This window comes from Homalodisca vitripennis, unplaced genomic scaffold (genome assembly GCF_021130785.1).
Source record: "Homalodisca vitripennis isolate AUS2020 unplaced genomic scaffold, UT_GWSS_2.1 ScUCBcl_6654;HRSCAF=13959, whole genome shotgun sequence".
Lineage (NCBI taxonomy): Eukaryota > Metazoa > Arthropoda > Insecta > Hemiptera > Cicadellidae > Homalodisca > Homalodisca vitripennis.
In genome coordinates, this window is record NW_025782800.1 from 12,131 (window position 1) to 33,558 (window position 21,428).

The 21,428-nt window shown below is 36.7% G+C and overlaps 1 protein-coding gene across 1 annotated transcript; it reads right to left on the bottom strand.

The window, feature by feature from the left end:
- Positions 1 to 1,960: 1,960 nt before the first annotated feature.
- LOC124373922 (pre-mRNA-splicing factor CWC21-like) lies at positions 1,961 to 15,691 on the bottom strand. Its single transcript, XM_046832233.1, has 3 exons — positions 15,565 to 15,691; positions 5,503 to 5,755; positions 1,961 to 2,072 (listed from the first exon to the last, which is right to left on the bottom strand). Exons 2-3 carry the CDS (start codon positions 5,733 to 5,735, stop codon positions 1,961 to 1,963), a joined length of 345 nt encoding a protein of 114 aa, XP_046688189.1. The 5' UTR covers positions 5,736 to 5,755; positions 15,565 to 15,691.
- Positions 15,692 to 21,428: the final 5,737 nt, after the last annotated feature.

Consider the following 21,428-nt stretch of genomic DNA (forward strand, 5'->3'; position numbering starts at 1 on the left):
ATATAATCACATATTTGCAATTTACATTACACTACTGATCAAGCACTATGTTTAATATTTTCAGAAACTTAAATGTCAACATTTAAATGTTTCTGCCTCTTTCTCTTTGGCGAACTTCAGCTATAAGTTAACAGAAAACTGTCAGTAAATTTGTATTGTTTTGTAAATATTATCATTATTTTTTCAGAATACAAGGATATTCCAGAAATCTTTTACAAATTTTAAAAAACCTTCCTTGGACTCCAACGAATATTAAAAACAAAAGAATTAGTGGAATTGGTTTGGCCAGCCTTGAGATTAGTGCTTAACAACACATATATCGATTTAAATTTTATTTATAAGATATGCATATAAATAGCTGCAAATATATCATTTGATAAAAACTGATTAGCAATATAACCAAGTCTAAAAACAAACTCTTAATACATGAAGTATTATGCTTACTGCATAAAGGTTTACACAGTTGACAAATCTGCTAAAATGTATTCAGTATTACAAAAAAGAGTTCAATTATGGGAAATAAAAAATCAATAGGACACTAATTTTTTTAATGTTAGGTCATACACTATAACAGTGGCACTAATACTCAGATAAAATATCAACTCTAAAAGATGTTTGTTACAGTATGTGCTGCAAATAGTGAAATATTAACTTAATTCCTTATTTGGCCGAGAGATTGTATCACGTCTCTGCCACGCCTGGAATACAGTGCACCACAGGTAGTGGTCTGACGATTTCAAAAGAAACATTTTTTCCGTAAAATGTTGCAGGACATGGATAACGATTAAACCAGTAGGAACAAACTAACAATACTTTAACTCTGAACTAGGATAACATAAACACTGGCAATTATACACAATTATTACTTACTTATACCAGCAGAGAATAGGGACTAAACAAAAACTTGAAGCTATCTGTCACCTTCTCTATACATACTGAATATACGAGGGTCGTCCATAAAAAGTAACCGCCGTTTGGGCGTGGCGCGATAAGTAGTGGGGGGTAGCGCCGCCATTCTCACATCGGTGTGCGCAGCCGTTCAGTACGCTTCTAAACTATGCAAGGGAGAGCATCGTGCGATCGCGCGTTCTTTTGTTTACAATGCAAAAAAACATGAGCGCCGTGATAGAAAATCCCGCCAAGTGTGAAGTTCGTGGTGTAAATAAGATTTTCTGTGGTCGAAAAGTTACACAGCAGCTGAAATTCATCGTGAATTGAGTGCGGTGTATGGCCCAAAACATTATGAGTGAAGGTGTAGTCCGTCAATGGGTTCGTTTTTTTAAAAATGGTAGAACGAACGTTCACAATGAAGACCGGAGTGGGAGGCCATCTTCTCGTCAGTGATGACTTGGTGAACAAAGTGGATGAGAAAATTCGCAAGAACTGTCGCTTCACCAATCTCGGAACTTTCGGATCATTTTTCCTGAAACCTTAAAATGGCTACGACGATTCAAAACATAGCGTCATGGTCTTCTGACATCTGGTGTTGTGTTTGTCCATGACAACACCCGTCTTCATACAGCTCAAAAGAACAACAGAACTTTTGGAAAAGTTCAAATGGGACGTTTTTGACCCACCCCCCCTACAGCCCGGACCTGGCTCCCAGTGATTTCTATCTTTTCCCGTACATGAAGCGGTGGCTTGCATCTCAGAGGTTTGCGAGTGATGAAGAGCTTCAAAACGCTGTGCCAAGAACAAAAACTTGGCTACGTTCTCAGGCGGCAGATTTTTTTAAAGACGGGAATTTCAAAAACTGTTAAAAGATATGATAAATGCTTGAATTTGTATGGTGAATATGTAGAAAAGTAGAGAAAAGCTGTAGTTTTTAACATTTATATAATAAACTTTTTGTATCTCAACTGGTTTATTTTTTATTTCAAAACGGAGGTTACTTTGTGGACGACCCTCGTATTTAGTAAGGATATCTAAATACAACCTAATATCAGAAGTAAAAAATTACTCACATAACTCTGCCGAACTCATCTCTCGGCAGCTGGTCTACCTTGCCGTCGTTTCCCAGCAGAACTTGACGGTAGGCAGCCACTTTTGTGTCGATCTCCGATCGTGAGTACCTGCAAAACAGAAATACTCATTAGGCTATTTAACTCTAATTAGGCTACCTACTATACATTATAAGCTCGGTCGTCAACTGTCTAAGGGATTTGGGAGATGAAGTTTGACTCAGCTCTGACTAGTTAGAGCCCAGCGGAATGTAATTGACTTAATATGTACAATCAAGGACACCACCAAGCTCGACAATTACCAATAACGACGATATCAATTGTTGGGTGGCGGTTCAAGCTGTCGTCCGTGTTGATGAAAGACCAACATAGACTGGATGTTCTCAATAGATCGAGCAATGTCACGTATTTTAATGTTTGTTACATTACATATTATTATCACATACTATTAACCTGTTGATTAGTGAGTTTTTTTTAGTGTGCATGGCTTAAAAAAGTGAGTTTTTTTAACTTTTTTAATTTTTGGGATTTTTGATTATTTTATTTTGTAGGTAGGCCTACATCTGCGTCTAGGCTAACACTTGACGCGCGTTCACACTGTTAGAAAATAAATCACTATCCAATTCTTCGTCTTCACTACCCGAATCCAAAAAAGAACTCGTGTATTTCATTATCATTTAGATGGCTACGGCCAGCCATTGGCAACAAAAACTAATTAGGTTTGTAATAAATCAAACTAATCACATGAGAAAAAAAAACATAACCTCTAACACGGGTTTCAATGTCACGGCAAGAGGTAAACTACTGGTTCCCGCGAAGCCACTTGTAGGGCTTTGTTACAGAACGAAACAAAACTGAACGCTCCTACGATCTAGCGGATATTCTGAGAACTACTTCGGCCAGTGATGTTCCGTAGTACTTACCACAGCTGCTAGATGTCTAGAAATCAATATCCTTACAAGTCGCAAGTACTGCGTTGAAACCAACCAGTAAAACTGTTCAAACAGTAACAGTTGCGTCGTTACTAACCCATACCTTGGCGCACTGCGCCGCAGATGCTGCGACGCTACTAATCAACAGGTTAAAATTATAATCACCCATAAGACCAAAAGCTATTATTTATTTTTCCAATGTCGAAAAACCAAAATTTCCATCTGGAGATCTGTAAAGGCTGGTAAATTTTCATACTTAATCTTCTTTTACAAATTCCAACCTTTATCAATCAATAATTCATTCGCACAGTATAAATTAAAACATTTGTATTCACATAAAACCATGAAAAAACTATAACCAAAAGTAGCTTAGATAACAACATTACATCCTAGCTGAACATACAATAAAGTATTAATATAAAAATAGTAAAATACTGAGTACTATCTAAAAAAGATAAACTAAGGTGGTAAATTTAAATTTAAGTCAATTCCTTATGTACAAGGATTATTGGAGAAAATTAGAAAAGTAGGTAGAAAATACAACATTAAAACGTGTTTAAACACATAATACTCTTAGACAAAGTCTCCGAAAAATAGCACATAGGATTCCAAAAAACTATGTTTACAGTATAAAATGTAGTATAATAGGAAACACATAGGTGAGACAAAAAGACATACACAGGGATAAAAGAACACAAAGAATACACGAGAAAGGGGCTAACTAAAAGTAAAAACTACACATCAATATCGGACCGAAGACAATTGCATGAATTAGAATGAAGCCAACATTACACATTAGGAACTTTATTTCTTTAAATGAAAATTAATCGAGGCTTCATACATTAAATTGCAGAACAACTGATCAGTCAACTATCAATAGAAAATTAGGCAGCTTTGTTTGCCAATTCTGAAAAATAAACTAACAAGGACACCTATAATATCAAACAGATAATAAATTTGCAAAAACCAATGTGGAATCACAGTATGGTTAACAAAAAAATCATCTAGAAGGAACCAATAATAGTAAAGAAAGGCCCACTCTTGTTCCCTCCTTTTTACCACTATTGTTTCTGCCCGGACAATTGCCATTTACTATTGGCATCTAGTTACTTCTATATGGTTGGTCAGCGATTGCAGACCTATTGTGACATGCATTATGTAGTTGTTTTGGTACTTTGGGATTATACCGACCCACACTAGTATGAAGAACACAAAAATAGAAATTTATAGAAACAAACATGATAGAACGAAAAAACAACTCTTCAATTACAAAATTACAAACTTACAAGCATTTCCAGGTATTGTGATCGGTATTGTTGTCGCTGTTATCTTATCTTTCTCGAGAATCCTGATTACGGCAGGCCGCGCGGCATCACGTGATTTTGCACGGTACATAATTGCCTTTCCATTACAATTCAATTTTATATTTCTGATTAGCCCCTCTAGAATTTGATATTTTACTGATAGGTACTATCTCGAGGGATGTTTTTCTTTCGTCGACATCAGCGCGGGGCAGCACCGAAGGTGCTGCCAAAGCCCGCGCTGATGGCCGGAGGCACTCGCATTTTGGGTGGCGGAAATGTGATCAAGAATAAAAACAAGTTTTTAGTGTTTTTTTTAATAAAGAGTTTAGTTTGGTAAATGATTGTTTTTGTTGAATTTTTGTGTTTGGGAGAAATGTAGAGGTAAAACACGGAAGTACAACAAAGCGATGCACCAGCTGAACGGGCGGCGAGACTGCAATCACGTTATCTACTAGACGCTCGACTTTGACCTCTGTCTGAGGATGGGGAGGGGTTTGCGATAAGACAATTCCTGTTTTTATATTGACGAAATATTGTTCTACGCTAATCTAGTAATCAGTAGAAACGAAATGTGAAATAACGATTCATGTCTGGGTGTGGTCGGTATAATCCCAAAGTACCGTTGTTTTAATAGTATTGTGTCTTGTTTTTATTAAGTGGTTGTGATTCCAGACTCATGCGTGTCACAACGCTCTGGTATGATTTGTTTATTTTAACCTAGTTTGTAATTTTGTGTTAGGTTAGTTATTTACCTAAGAGGTCCGATTGCAGATCTGTAAACATAGTGTCATTGATTTTTTTATCGCTGAACGATGGCATATGTTTAGAAAACCCAGTTTCCTTTTAAAAAGACGTACTGGACCCCCCCCTTCCTAACGAGCTCATGGAGAACACACTTCCAGACAAATACTCCCTCACATTACATTAAACACATTGAAAGTACTAATCTAATGTTATCTGGAATTATGTTAACAAAAATTAGGACAATAATGAAACATTACATTTGTGCACATAGAGAATTTTTAATTTTTTATATAAAATGTTGTCTTGTTTCTGGTATTTTAAGCGAGATCCGAAATAGAAAAAGTAATGATGAGCAAAGTGTGATAAATTAGATTTTTTCAACGTGAGAATCGCTCTCTAAAACTATCCCGCCATCTCAGGTCCCTGTAAATCCTAAAGGCTCTCTTCCGCAGAGGAGAAATTCTATAAACGTTTACGATCACACTTAAATAACTAGAGACCATATATATATATATACACCATATAAATAACCATAAATTATTTCTTTTATTAATTACTCACCCTTGCTCCTCCAGAATTTCTTCGAGTTCTATACATTTGATTTCAATTTTTCGTTTCCTTTCATGGTCGAGAATTTCTTTGTTAGGTTGTCGATTGTTTGCTGCATCCAACTTCTCCAACTCTTCCTCAGTCTTGTAATTCACCTTATCCTTGGTCTTGCGGACGGCCGCCCAGTTCCTCTGCACATAGCCGTTAGTCCCTGAGCCTCGTGCAGTCGGTAAAACCGATGCCATTGTACATTGTAGATTATATTCTGAAACAAACAAATTAGAAATCAATTACTGCCATTATTTATAATTAGTCAAAACATATTTTCTTTAGATTCTTTGCAATACGGTGTAATACATTCGATGTAATATGCACCAATGATGTATTATTTTCATTACATAATTATTCCGTTAAGTGTTTTAGCATTTCTATCAAACCCTACAATACTTGAAGACAGTAAGTAGTAGTTAGGGCTACAATATGATGCACACAGGGTTGATTGGGAAAGAGAACATTCCTGTCACCACAACCCTATGGATGTAAGAAGACGTTAATGAGGTTCTTAATTGTGAAGAAATAAAAACAAAGACACTTTCCACTTGAAAATCTAAAACCAGGAAGATTTTTTTTGTTTTTGTAGGATTTGATTCGAGTGTAAGAAAGAATAAAACAAAGTATGGATATTTGTGTGTTGCAGAGAGTAAAGTAAAACAAAATTGAGAAGTTTCAACATTGTGTTTTGAACTGTATGGACAGTTTTCAGAAAAAGTTATTTCAGATGAAAATGACATTTCACGGGCAGATTTTAATCAAATCTTATAAACATTCTTTTCACCCAAAGTCTGATTTTAGAGATTAATAGGAGAAAGTTTTATGAATTTTCTGCCAAATAGATGTCTTTGCAAAAGCTTAAACAGGCATACTATAAAGAACAATGTTTAAACATGAACATTATTTGAAAAGTGCCTATACCATACTAACTTAGTTACACAGAACATCTTTTACACAAAAATATATTTTTTCTAATTTTTTATTTAAGATTTGTATTTAACCTAATGTAATTCTTATCATACTATAATTTGATGAATAAATATCTTAAGATCTATCTACACTTTGTATAACTGCACTTATCCATCCTTTTACTACGCCATGTGCATTATGCACAGGACGGATTTTAAAAACCTTGTAAAACAACATATAACTTATTCAAGGTAGAAATACAGAGAAAGTTGCTTATAAACCTTTACAAAATTCTTTTCCACAGAAAGTATAATAATAATGCTATTTTTTAAGACAGTAGAGAGAAAATTGGATGTTTTTTGTGGTCCATGAGACAAAGTAAGGTGTATTGGAAAACTGTACTTTAAAATGAACTTCTAGAACATCCATTGGCCCCCAAGTGTAATTGAACACCTTGCCACCTCTCAATTGCAATTTATAGTCAAGGGTCATCAAAATTTCCGACACAAAGATGTTCAAAAAGGTTGAGAAACCCTGCATTAGGTAGCCTTGGGGACACCTGAGGTTGCTACAAATGGTGGAGAATTGGATGCAAACTTGGTGGTAAGACATCGCTCCGCTAGGTACATTCCAAACCAGCTCAATAGCAACCCAACGATCCCATACTTTGCTTGAACTTGGTGGTGAGAATAAGATGGATAAGACGGTCAAACGCTTTAGCATAGTCCAGGTTTGCCTCCCCTTGTTGAAGTCTGATAGGATCTAGTTCTGGAGCAAAAGTAGATTAGTCTGAGTTGACCCGCCATGTCTAAAATAATGCTGCTTGTTGCACAGGCCATGGGGCAGTAGCTGATCCAAAACCAAATCTTTAACCCTATAAGTGGCGGTCATTTCTGATGCTCTGTTCGATGTCAATAAGCAAATTAATGACGCAATATCCAACAACTTACGTGTTTATTCTAATATTTCTTGATCTAAGAAAAGCATTTGATAGCATCGATAGAAATAAGTTGATTCTAAAATTAGAGTATATTGGAGTAAATGGTAATGCGCTTTCTTGGTTCACAAGCTACCTCACGGATAGGCTACAGACCCTGTCTATCTGTGGGACTGAGAGTGATGCGCTTCCTGTGGATTACGGAGTGGTCCAGGGGAGTACGTTGGGCCCAATTCTGTTTTTGATTTACATAAACAATATTTCTAAATTAAATCTGAACGGCAAACCTGTTTTATTTGCCGATGATAGCCTTATTTTAATTAAGGGCAACGATTGGGTTGATGCTCGTTCAAAAGCACTATATGACCTTATGGTCCTAAAGAATTGGTTTGATCAAAATGTTCTTTCACTAAACACCTCGAAAACTAAATTTATGCCCATTTCTCTCAGGGAGTCTACAGACTATTCCCTGGACGGACTGGTTGTTCACAGTTGTGGCAGTTATAATAATGTATTTTGCTCTTGTGAAAGTATTGAAAATGTCTCGTCTTATAAATATCTGGGCGTTATCTTTGATAAGCGTTTGAAATGGTCTTGTCATATTGAATATGTGAAGAGAAGAACAAGGAAATACATATTTGCATTCAAACAATTAAGGGAAATTTTAAATGAAAAGGAAATTAAACTTGCCTATTTTGCCTACGCCCAGTCATTGTTTTCATTCGGGAATAATAGCCTGGGGCGGAGCGTACAAAACACTTCTGCAGCCACTGCAGGTAGTTCAGAACGCAATTTTAAAGGCCGGGTATAAAAAATGTAGGAGATATCATACTGATACCTTATACAAAGAAACCGCTATTCTGTTAATCCGTAAAATTTTCATAAAAACAATCCTCATCCATATTTATAACAACTTTACAACAATCTTCTCAACAACTTCACACTCTCATAATACTCGATATGCACGGAATATTGGTGTTGTCCCAATGCAAATTAGTAAATCCATATCATCAACTAACTCTTTCTACATATCCCATCTTCTATTTAGAAATCTTTGTCCATATTTTCCTGATCACCCACATTTTTTGATTCACCATCGGTATTTATGTGTAAAAAACGTTCAAATGAATGGTTGTCTCTTATCAGTATTGACGAGGCTGAATCAATTATTACGGCTGAATACAGACGGAACTACTTCTAACATTGCCCCCCCCCCTCCTTATCTAACCTGTTACTCCACTACCGACAATTATGAATGGATTCATGGTAGCTCGTAGTATAATTTATATATTTAACTTTACTGCTTCACTTTAATCCTCTCAACCAACTACTGTATATAAGTTAATACTCTGTCGTTTCTTCTTGATTCTGGAAATACACCATCCTAAATTTTAATACTTTTAATTATTCGCTAAGATTGACATTAGTACAATATTTCATGAAGTGTGTGTGTGTGTGTGTGTGTGTGTGTGGGCACGCGCGATGAGCGCACCACGTAGTTCGCATGATTTATATTGAATAAAAACAGCAAATTACAATCCGTCCACGGTTTCATGGCAGCAACTCGAGCCTACGCACAGGCTTTCTACAGGCCCATGTAGGCTTATTTCCTAGGTCACTAATATTTTCTATTAATGAGTTCAACTTCTTAAAATAAATTAACTGCTACTACTAACGAATGTACAACTAGTTATATAAATAGATTCCTTGATTGTATATTATTAAATAACTTATAATTACTGCTTAATTTTTTACATTGTTACTCTTTTGTTTATGTTTTAAGGAGTTTAAGTTTTAGTTTGTACACTATTTCATGTACCAAAATTGGAAATAAATTATGATTCAATTCAATTCAATTTGTGGTCTCAGTGGCAGGCCGTTTTCGGGTAAATTGCCGTGATCGTTAAACTTATTTTTAGAAAATATTATCTAAGTGATAAACTAGTAACATTATATATTTTTGTTTTCCTTATGAACTATAGAATAAGGATAAATATAATACTTGGTGCCTTACCATTATTTTCAGATTAATATCATTGTAAATGTGTAAAAAAAATTGTTTAGAAAAAATAATTTTTAAGTTCTAATGTCTGTCACTTTGAAAATAATGGAGCTACAAAATAATGTCAAATTCACAGAATATACACAATTTTATTCTAAACAAATTACTTCTTATACATTTTTTTTCTATTTACAAGAACAAAAAAGTTAGATGGGAAAAACTAAATCTACAGTATGTATAAACTGGTTTTTTTACTCCCGAGTCACTAGAAGGGGCTTGTCTTTTCCTCCCAGTAGTGTAGGGCCTATAAGTGTAGTGGCTTAGTTTGTCATAGCACAGTATATTTCGTAAATATAAAACAGGAATTGTCTTATCGCAAATCCCTCCCCATCCTCAGACAGAGGTCAAAGTCGAGCGATCTAGGGGATAATGTGACTACAGATTCTCGCCGCCCGTTCAGCTGGTGCACCGCATTCTTGTACTTTTGTGCCGAAGTGTCTGTCGAGTGCGTCGCTTTGTTGTACTTCCGTGTTTTACTGTGTGTGTAATAGATCAGTGATGGGTGACACTATGAGAGTTTAGGATTTACCCAGGAGCGAAGAGGGGGCCATTCGTTTTTTACAAGATCATGACTAGTTGCCTACATCTAAAATATGCGTAGCAGTCGGCAGTTGCTGCTGAAGGCGGAAATCCACTAAACTCACTCATCCTTGATATTGCTGTTTTCTGGGCGTCACAGGAAACCCATTAACAATTAATAATCATTGTAAGTTTGTAATTGAAGAGTTGCTTTTTCGTTCTATAATGTTTTTTTCTTTCTATAAATTTATATGTTTGTGTTCCTCATACTGGTGTTGGTCGGTATAATCCCAAAGTACCCCAACATTTTCCATGACGAACGAATAACCTAAACATTTACCGGTAACACAAACAACGCGATAAACAATATAATATACTGACAATAACCGTACGCAAAGTCGCCAAACAAAACAGTGACGAGACGAGTAGACAGCTGTTCTCTCGTCTGCCGCCAGGTCAAACGAAAACCGTTGGATTCATTTTAGCCAACAAACATTAGTAACATGAATACACACTATACTATATGATATGTATAGGAAATTTCATGGAGAATACGATAGTTCAAACTAGGCCTAAAAATAATGGACGGTTGCGGAGCAACAGCCTTAAATGTGAAGCGATGGCTGTGACAGCGCTTGCCACTTCGCGGCGGCGTGAATCATACGTCTCAGACGGCGCTTGCCACTTAGAGGGTTAAAAGCACTTTGGCTAGAGCTGGTAAGATGGCTATGAGTATCCTTGTCTTTTGGTAAAGGCTCTATGTAACCGTGTTTGAGAAACATCAGGAAATAACTCCCGACCCAACAAACTGTTCATGTGAGTAGTGATCCAGGGAAAAAGTAAGTCGGCTCAAAGTGATCTGTGACCGGGACTGATAGCGTGTCTGTTACCTCAGCGCTCCGGAGCTGTGGTCCAGTGCTTCTCAAGATATTGTGTACTGTAGTTCGGATCGAGTGACTGCTCGATCATGGATCAACCATCCACTAGATCAACGAACCATAGCGAATTGTATGTGTTTATTTTCTTGGGCATGTTAGGAGTTTCATTTTGACCGAAACAAGATTACTTTCTTTTAATGTTAAGTGTTCTCTATTACTGTCCATTTATATATTATTATTGGGTTTTTACATGATTTATTAAGTTTTTTGCACTTTACCTAAATTTCTTTGCATTACTTTTCAATTTAAATTTCTGACCAGCCCCTCAGAAATTTAAGATTTTTTAAAGATAGGTACTATCTCGAGGGATGTTTTTCTTTCGTTCACATTAGCGTGGGGCAGCATTTCGATCAAAATTCTACTCAGTACTTTGGTATCAATTTACAATAACGTGACCATGGAAAGGTATGTTCATTTTTTTTTCCTGAAAACAATAGTGAAGAAAAAATTCGTCGGCAACGAAAATCAAAGGAGTTACGATTTTTTGAAATCCGCTGAAAACTCTGTTTTTGACAGTACCATCTGGCAATTTTACTGAAATCTAGTACGTTAATCCTTTCAACGATGCCTTGCCCGCTGCGCAGTGCTGCGCACTGCTTGCTCTTTTAGAAAAAAAATTAACTCGAAGCTTGCAAAAGTCGAATCCCAGATCACGTGATGCCCCTGATCCTTAACCCTCCAAGTGTTGTTCGCCAAATTTTGTCGGTTATTTTCCATCCTTAACGCAATAATGCCCGAAAGGCATCAATATAATACAATAATATACTTTCCCCCCAGTTTATATATGCACCTGTGATAATAATACTTGGCTATAAATGCCCAACCCATGAAAAAAAGGTCCCATTTTTCATGGTCACGGTATTGTAAATAAATACCAGTACTTTCAGTACCTATTGTTTTTTAATTTACGATTCCAAAGATGGTGGCGCATCCGATGACGTCATCCACGAGGTTGAATCAAGGTCACAAACGCCCAACGTGGATGTACTACACGGAAATATTGCTACGCACGTGAAAAGTAATGTTCTACAACTTCGTTATTTCTCATTTCCACCTTGTGAAACCTTATATTGTTTTGTTCAGAAGCCAATAAGTTAATAACACGAAAACATATTTTGAGGCTCCGGCCGTTACTTCCATTTCGATCGGTAAAAACGCAAACTTTGCAACGTGCCGATGAAATACTCAGATAAACATACTTGTTGGATTAAAATAATATAAATTTATTGATAATTATGTAATAAAGCACATGCAGTCAATCTGGGTTTCAGTACATGATAGCTAATGAAGCACTGTACCTCAGCCCTGGAACGCTCAGATAAGAGATACACTATCAGACGTGGTCGCAGATAACATTGAAGTACACAGATATCTAGACAAAGCACACAAATTGAAAAAAAATATTAAAAAAATATATTACTTATGAATATTCCCCTTAAAAACCATGTTATTTGTACTCCATAATAACCATATTTAATTTTGTTCTGGAGGAACAGAATACATTAACACGTTCACGACGACGTGCGTCACCGGTGACACACGCTGCTTCGATCAGAATGCCGGCGTGTGTCACCGGTGGACGCACTCTATAGGTTACAACTGAGGCGGAGTGTGGCACGGGTGACGCACTATCGCTAATACGGTGTTATGATGAATTGTTAACTTACGCCAGAGTTTAAGGCCATGTTTTATGTTCAACGCCTATCATAATAATGTTTGTTTTAATAAATACGGTTAAAATAAAAAGTTAGCATGGTGTTTTCTCATATATAAAGTGATTATGGTTGGGAGGTAAAAATGTACGTAAAGTCTCAGTAGTATTAATAAAAAATGTGTATAATAACCAATCACACTGTTGACAAAACTATGAAGAAAACAACTACCAACATTTTATGTTTGATATATAAAATTACATTATGTTTCGCATTGTAACATTCAAGGCACATGGTAGGTTCATTTGGGCACCCACTGCAATAAGTTACAACCCGCTTAGAGTTTTTTTCGTGCTTCTTTTGCTCCCCTTTCACTGCTCATTTTTCTCGTAGCACGGCAGGCATCGTTTTCGTGATGATCGTGCTGGTCCTGGTCTCTGCAAAAAATTTTGTGGTTCTGTGATGGTCTCCTCCGAACAGGTTGCTGAGGTGCTTGCGGCTGGTGCTATAAGTGACTTTACCAGTGATTCTCTGAAAATGTAACATTTCTATTTTTTTCTGCCGATGTTCGTTGAATATTACATAAGCGTTGACCACACATGTACCCAACAGAAGCTCGATTGCTACCTTCTTGTACCATTTTGTACTTTTTTCTTAGAGACGTGTAGTATGCAGACATTTGGTCAGAATAATCTACACCTTTCTTTGCAGCATTATAAGCAAGTACTACAGCTGATGGTTTCCGTACTTCCTCACCTCTTCGGTTGCGCCTTCCTGTTGGTATAAGGTTATCGACATCTTCTGGACGAGTGCTCACCATCAGAACTCTTCGTTTGTCTTTCCAACTAATTACTTTAAACCCCAAACTCATTCTCTTTCGCATGCACATTCCCTTTCCTTATTTTTTCAGCACACAACTCTTTGGGGATTACCTCGTCGATATTGTCTCAGTGTTCCACATACATAGGTTTTTCTTGCTTAGTAATTGTTCAGCAAGAGGAACACTGTGTTGTAGAAATTATCGCAAAATAAGGTACGGCCACTATTCAGCAAATCTTCCATCAAATGTATCACAACTTTTTGTGCATGACCAACGTTGGCCGTATCATCACTTTTTCCTGCATATACTTTGACTTTTTGTGTGTAGCCAGATGTTGTGCATATATTTTGTAAAGTTTTATTCCATATTTATGGGATTTTTGAGGGTTATAACTGGCGGAAGATCAGTCTTCCCCTCCTAAGGCACCATCGACTCGTCAATGACGACTTCTTCCCCAGGAACATATATGTTTTTTGAACAAAGTGTTCAGTAAATTGGTTAGCTCCTTTATTTTAGAGAGCCTAGGTTCAACTGTATCACAACATCATTGTTGTTAAAATGAAGGCACTTTAAAATACTCTCGAACCTGTCCCTGTTCATTGTATTTTTTGATCAGGTCTTTTTTGTAAAATATCTTTACATGACCTGTATAATCTCATGTGGGGTAAAGGACACATACCCATTATCATAACAATACCTAAGAACTGCCTTATTTGGTGTCTGTCAACTGGAAGCCAGTGACGCATCATAGACCTTCGGCTTACATCGTTATTGGTCAAAAACTGATCTGCAAACTTGTTTGTTTCCGTCACAATAAGGTCCAGTACATCGCTATTTAGAAACTGTTCAAAAACCAAACATAGGATCAGAAACATCAACATTGAGCTGTAAGCCAGATTATTCAGTAAATGGAAACTGCCTAACAGTTTCTGTGCATTCTCCCCAAACTCTTACAATCTCAGTTTGTCGTTGAGGCCTATTATTGGGGTGATGATCATTTTGTAGATTATTTTCAGCATGTAAATTATTTACAATCTGGTGGGGGGGCTGAGGATTAGCTACAATGTCAATGTTTACAAGCTGTTGATTACTTACAGGTAGCGGGTTATCTTCCACATCACTCATATCACCTACAGATTCTGCCCTGCTGTCGTCAGAGCAGATAGACGAAGGTACATATTCGCTTCCTGAGTACTCAAAATCACTTAGTTCACTAATATCAAAATCGTCCCAAAGCGTTCTCAATGTCACTGTCATCCATCTCCCAAGCTAAGATTCAAATTGCACAATAACTACTAATATACACAATATAAAACACCACAATAGTAGCACTGAGCTAATTGTGATAAACAGAACACAAGCTGTCGTGAAGACGTAAGAGAACAGAGCAAGCCGCAAGCGAGTGACTAGGTTAGCTTGATGATTGCGCGGAAGAGAACAACAACAAGTAAAAACGCGGGAAAGTAGTTGATGTGGCTCGCCACCCGCCAGCTGATCGTAGCATAGAGTAGGTTAGGTTCAGTAAAACTGTGTGTCACCGGTGACACACGACGCCCATTGAAGCGAAGGGCAATGTATAGGCGTCGTGTGCCACCGGTTGTGACACACTGGTTTTAACTTATTCATATACATTCTATCATTGTTTTTCAACCTAAAAATGCATTATTTATGCATTATAGAATGGTTTTATAGAAAACAACGTTTACGCCTAATTTTGAAGATTTGTGTTATATATGAATGCTCAGTATGTAACAACACGTAAAAATTGCCGTCGTCGTGAACGTGTTAATAATTTTAAATATTTTTCTGAAGCTCCAGCCATCCTCACTGATACCCTCTGGGTTAGCCTATGTAATGTATCACTTATGTATTAGCAGTAATATAAATGTTTATAATACTAGCTTAGGACTAGGTTACTGAATAAAATGTCAATGTAGGCTAGGCGGTTTGAAGAGGTATCTATACTATACAGAAATTAACATCATTAAGTAATTTGAGTACCGGCGAAATAAGTCCGCAACCTTTATCAAATATAGTAGGTCACTAGCCTATTTACTGTCGTTACAGACTACACTACACAATAAGAATTACAGTTTAGTCCTACTGTTGGAATTAATTCAGATAAAGTTAAATACAGTAAACCAAGCACAAGAACTCACATGAACAGGAGTGTCTTAAGTACATACCTATACAAAATTAATTAAATTCCAACAACATAACGGAATATCTGGACGAAATTTAGTTAAGTTCACAAACATATCAATTGGTCGGATATCACTTTAGTTTTTCATTACAGATCAAGACGCCATTACATTGCGTTGAACTTTTTTTTCAAAGGCACATTATTATGGTCTAAAGCTTGACTAACGAGTGACAAGGGCTAGTTCCACAATTGTATACTATACTTTGTGATTAGCTTCCGCTAATGGACACGTATACCTTTCTCGTACATTTACATGTAACAAGGCCAAGGATCAGATTCTTGTCGTTTATAAGAAATATAAACCGTGTTAATTACAGTAACTACAAGGTACAATTGATATGTATCTGAATAAAACCTGAATTGAACAGAAATTTGACTTTAATTATTTCATCCTGGGAATCACATAACATTAACGTAAGAACTGAGAGAATTTTACAAACACGAAGTTACTGTGATTCTACGAATAAATGTTAAAATTAATTCATCTTCAAGACGGGAGGAGTAATAGTTAAGACATACACTTTGATTTAAACCAACTAAAGTTACATTGGCATGTTTATACTTACTTTTAAGTTCCAGCTTTCAACTTACACAAGTTCAAGTATAAGTATACGAGTATTTGTGTGTTACGTCTTAACTTTGAATGACGTGAACAGCAGGTAGTCAACAAAGCATCAACATTCATTGCTAATAAAGCAAGGATTGACATTCAAACACTACCTTGTGGAGCACATTTTGGTTGTTCCGTAGTTTTGATTGAACACGATATAGATGTTTTATGTCGATGAGGAGTTCGTAAAATTTACTGTGAAGTGCTTTGGTTCAACCATATAATTCATAGAAACTTCATAACTAATTGTTATCTAAAAAAAACGGTATTGTGGGCCCACTCAACAATGTGCCAAAAAAATAAAAAATTATGAAATAATGTTTGGTTTAATTAATTGGGAGCACCATCCCTCAAAATACGAGTTCATAAACCTGTAATGATTCTTCTTTTTATTATTTTAGGGAGTGGCATACTGCTATGCACTCAAGCCTCAAGAGCCTTTTGCGCATCGCCGGAAGCACACCATGAGGCCTAACAGTCTATGATTTCAGCAATTCCACAAACCGCCGAAAACAACCTATCAGATCCTCCTGGGGAAATTCACCACCCTTGTCCAAACTACCAAAGATGGCATACCGCTCCCTTGCTATTGCAGGGCAATCAAAGAGCAAGTGCTCGGCAGCTTCATCATGCTCATCACACATTCTACAGATCAGATCCTTCTGAAAGATGCCAACTCTGTGAAGATGCTTCCTCAGGTGACCATGTCCCGTGATCAGACCTATAACCCGTAGAAGACATTGTTCTATTAAGTGAGAGAAGGTCCGACGCCACTCTGAAGGAAGGCCACTGTAGTACCATTATGCTCATTCTACTGCCCGGATGCAACCTCCACCTTCTCTCATGTTCAGTGCGAACCCATTTCGAGAAAGTCCCAAAGGATTCACACCTTGGAACACCGCATAACGGTTGAGGGCCTGTCATCCTTGACGCTGAGCCCCGGTTGGCCAGGGCATCAGCTCTTTCATTCTCAGGGATCCCCTTATGACCAGGAACCCAACAAACAGTTACATTGTTGATTCTGGCAAGGGAAGAAACTACTTGATAGCAATACCAGACAAGTTTGAATTTGATCACACAAGGGTCCAGCGGCATCAGTGCTCCCTGACTATCCGTAAAAATATTGTTCCTATATCGCAGACGAAAATTCTCACGAGCACATTCCAAAATGGCTGCGACCTCCGCCTGAAAAAACTGTAGGATACGGACCCATATGGACCACCAGCTCCCTGCATGGTCGTACCTCCACAATTCCAGGGCATGTGCCGCTTTTTTGCTTTAGAGCCGTCCGTAAACCATTCAAGTTCCGCTGGTGGGTTTCCTTCTCTCCGACCAGTCGTCCCTAAGTGGTTTCACAATCCTAAAGGGTTTGTCAAATGAAAACTTTTGTAGCATCTCAACAGAGATCCTGTGCAGAACATCCTCCTGAATCAGGATGCTAACTCTCAGTGACCACTGTTGCAGCCCTACCAGAATCCCGCTTGCTGAAGACAGTAGGCACTCCTCCTGGCCATAGCCCTAATAACAATGTCCAGGGGGCGAGGTTGAGACAACAGTCTAGAGCTAGACTCTGCGCACTAGGAAAAGCCCCAGTGATAGCAAGGCAAGCCATCCTTTAGATGCCCGCCAGACAAGCTACCACCATCTTGGCCTCCGTTTTTGGCCACCAGACAACAGCTCCATACATTACTGCAGGCCTGACTACGGAAACGTAAAGCCAGCCTCGGCTTTAGTCCCCAAGACCCGCCTATCACACGTCTGCATTGGATTAAAGACAATTTCTCCCTGGCGATGACCCTTAACGGTTTACAATCCGAAAACATTGGGATTACTAGAGTGGACGTTTAAAACATAGCTTTTTGTCCTATATCGGGTAATTTATGAGTGTATTTTAAATTTACTTTATTGATTCAATGTTATTGTAAGGCGATAATCGGTTTCACCCATTAGAAAATGTGCTAGCTTTATTTTGTCAACACCTTATTAAAATATATAATTTGATTGAAACATATTATTGCTTGAAAATGTCTTGAGGTCCGAATTCAAATCTCACAGTAAAATTAGATTCTTTCGATAATCTCTTTGGCCTTCTACTTTAAATGAACTTTATATGTAATGTTCATTATTGAATCTAAGATTTTCTTAGGCCAAAGATGGGCGTTGTATTATTATATACATAATCTATCGTACTTTATTGTCCATACTCGAGTTAGACTCCTTATGTAACTAGCTTGGATTAGTGGGAACTAAACTTACTAAACAGAATGAGAAAAAAGTGATATTTTAACATCGAAGTTTAAAAAAATCAAATGCATGAAGTCAGACAGTACAAAAGAATAAGATAAAATTCCTTAAATTTCAACAAACTCTTTCGATGTAACCATTTGTTGTCACGTTTACTTCACATGTCAATTGAATTAATCTTGATAACTTAGTTTCGTTTTTCGTATTAATTATTGTGATTCGCTACTATAACTTTGAAGTTCACAATCAAACGGTTAATGAGAGATAAACTGTGAGTTTATTTGGATTTTGCCTTGTTTTCAGTTGGACGTTTAATGAGAGGTTAGGTAATAATGGCGAGTGATTTTCCCACTCGAACTTTGGTGAAGTAACTACTACTAGTGCTCTTTGCTATAGTTTCCCCTATAATTTGTATTACTGTAGATTATTATTGTACTTCTGATTTTTTTTCTTCCGTATACTGGGCCTGATCCGACATGTCAGAGGGTCTGGCTCTGAGCTCCGCCGAGACGGAGAATATGGAGGTGCAGAGAGTTGCCCACGCTATTATTGTACTTTTATTTTACCCGATCATTATTACTTGGATAGTTCTACTTTGGAAAACAATGAAAACAAACGGAAAAGAGATATAGATGCTAGCAGCATTTTTGAGCATCAGGATAATATTATCTTACCAAACTTTAAAAGGCATTTATCAAGAGATACTACAAATTTTATAATCAATTAACTTTTGAAATTATCATACAAGTCAAAGAAAAAGTAAATTAAACCCATTTACAATAGGTAGAATAATCAAGAATCATTATGAAGACATTGAACACATAGAGAATTCAGGAAAAAATTTGTTAGTAACATGTAAAACCCATGATGCGGCTAATAATTTAGTATATTCTCAATACTTGTCGCATTATAATGTTTTTGTACCCTCAGTTAGCATATAACCATAGACAAAAAACAACTATACTTCTAAAAATGTAACAATCTGTTTATAGAAGTAAATAAAGCCCAATGGTATAAAGAGATTGTTGAAACGATGCCAAAATATACATGGTTAAAAAATATTAAAATAAAAAGATGGGAAATAATGAACATTCTAAGATTAAGATTTGGTCACGCCAAAGAATCTTGGAAAAAACTTTGGAAGCTAAATTTTTACGTGACCTGCATATAAAACCATGCTAGAAGCAAAGGTTTAAAATTAATTAAGAATAAGTACGGGATGAATTTTCAAAACTTAGCTAAAATTCTTCAACCAAATGGTTTGGATATTTTTAAAGAATCACTTGAATTTTTGAGCTCAATTAAGAAATTTATTCAAAACAAAATAACGCACACTGCTAATATAAATGTAACCTGCATAAGGTCTTTCATTCAAGGAAGCCTGATAGACCCTTATGAGAAGTTATCTTAGATCCCTACAAGACTCCTACGTCAAGAATCAAATAGTACGTTGAGGCGGCATGGGATTTCCTGAAGCCTATTAGCATAGAGCTAACAACTGGAGAAGAAAAAAAAGATAAAATCAGACGAAACTAGAGTACAGTAAGTAAACAAACAAATTCAAGACAATTTATAATCAACAATTTCGTAAGGAAACATTTTTCTTTGCGATATAAGTTTAATAGACATTTATTCAAGTTGGATTGGTGAATACTTGTCAGTAAAAGGCAAATTTTTTATTCGTTAAATTTTAATGCAGGGTGTAAGTGATGCAGGGTGTAAAATAAGTCAAATTAAAAGTTCTATATCAAAATCACAAAATTTAGTAACAAATCTGGACTCGACATCTAGTAATAAATTCAGACATAATAAATTCATCAACTCTTGAAGATAACGGTACTTCGAATTATAAGTTTAAGGTAAGTTCAATGTAAGAACCAGATAACATAGGCTAATTTCAGGTAAATATCTTAGGTACCCGGGTAGATTATGATAAGCATTTTTATACCAAAATTATCAAACTATGTTTAATTATTATAACCAACGATATAATCAACCAATGGTAATTAATTTGAACAAATAACTAAATCATCTGCACCAACTCTGTAACTGTACACATATTTTTATATTCTAAACAATTTGCTCTATAAGTAACTTCTTTTGGTAAATATTAAGATCAGCGACTACCGCTCCAATCACCGTAATTTTTTGCATACTAACACAGGTTAACGTAATTTCACCGAAAAAATAGTCCTGATTATTGCTAACATATAATAACCAGTTTTTCAGCAGTACAATGTTGGCAATACAAAACATAAATAACAAGACTTTTGACTATCAAACTAAAAACAATGGGTGACCGTGGTCGTTTTGATGAGTTGACAGTAGTCACGTGACAAACAGGAAAGTTTCCGATTGGCCGGGCGGATCACGTGACCTATAGAACGGCTTCGATTGACCGCCAGACGTAAAACAAACAAACCCACATGGACAAGGAATAATTAGTGAAGTTATTGACATGGCGTGCGATGGTTCTTGTCACACGCTAAAAAGACCCTAGCTTGTCTATTCAAAACTCAGATCACGCGATGCTTGCTCTTTTAGAAAAAAAATTAACTCAAGCTTGCAAAGTCCAAGTCCAGATCATGCCATGACTGCTTTACACACACAAAAACTCAGACAGAACTAACGCAGGTTTCATTACAGGCAAAAGAATAAGCGGCGCGCGCATTTATCACTGATAAGATAAGACGAGCTTATACTAGATTGTAGTACCTGGACTACTGCCCTACCCTACGAACTAATAACACCAAAAAATGAATAAATGCACTGTCAGTCAGGTTTTTTTATAATTTTATTTTTTTCAAATTTTTGGGGGGGGGGGAGTAAACGGCTACGGCGACAATCGGTACTATTTTTTTTGGTGAAATTACGTTAACCTGTGTTAGTATGCAAAAGATTGCGGCGATCGAAGCGGTAGTCGCTGATCTTAAGGACTTACCCTTCTTTTAAATACAAAAGATAGTTAACTTGGGTAGGGTACAATAAGCGGA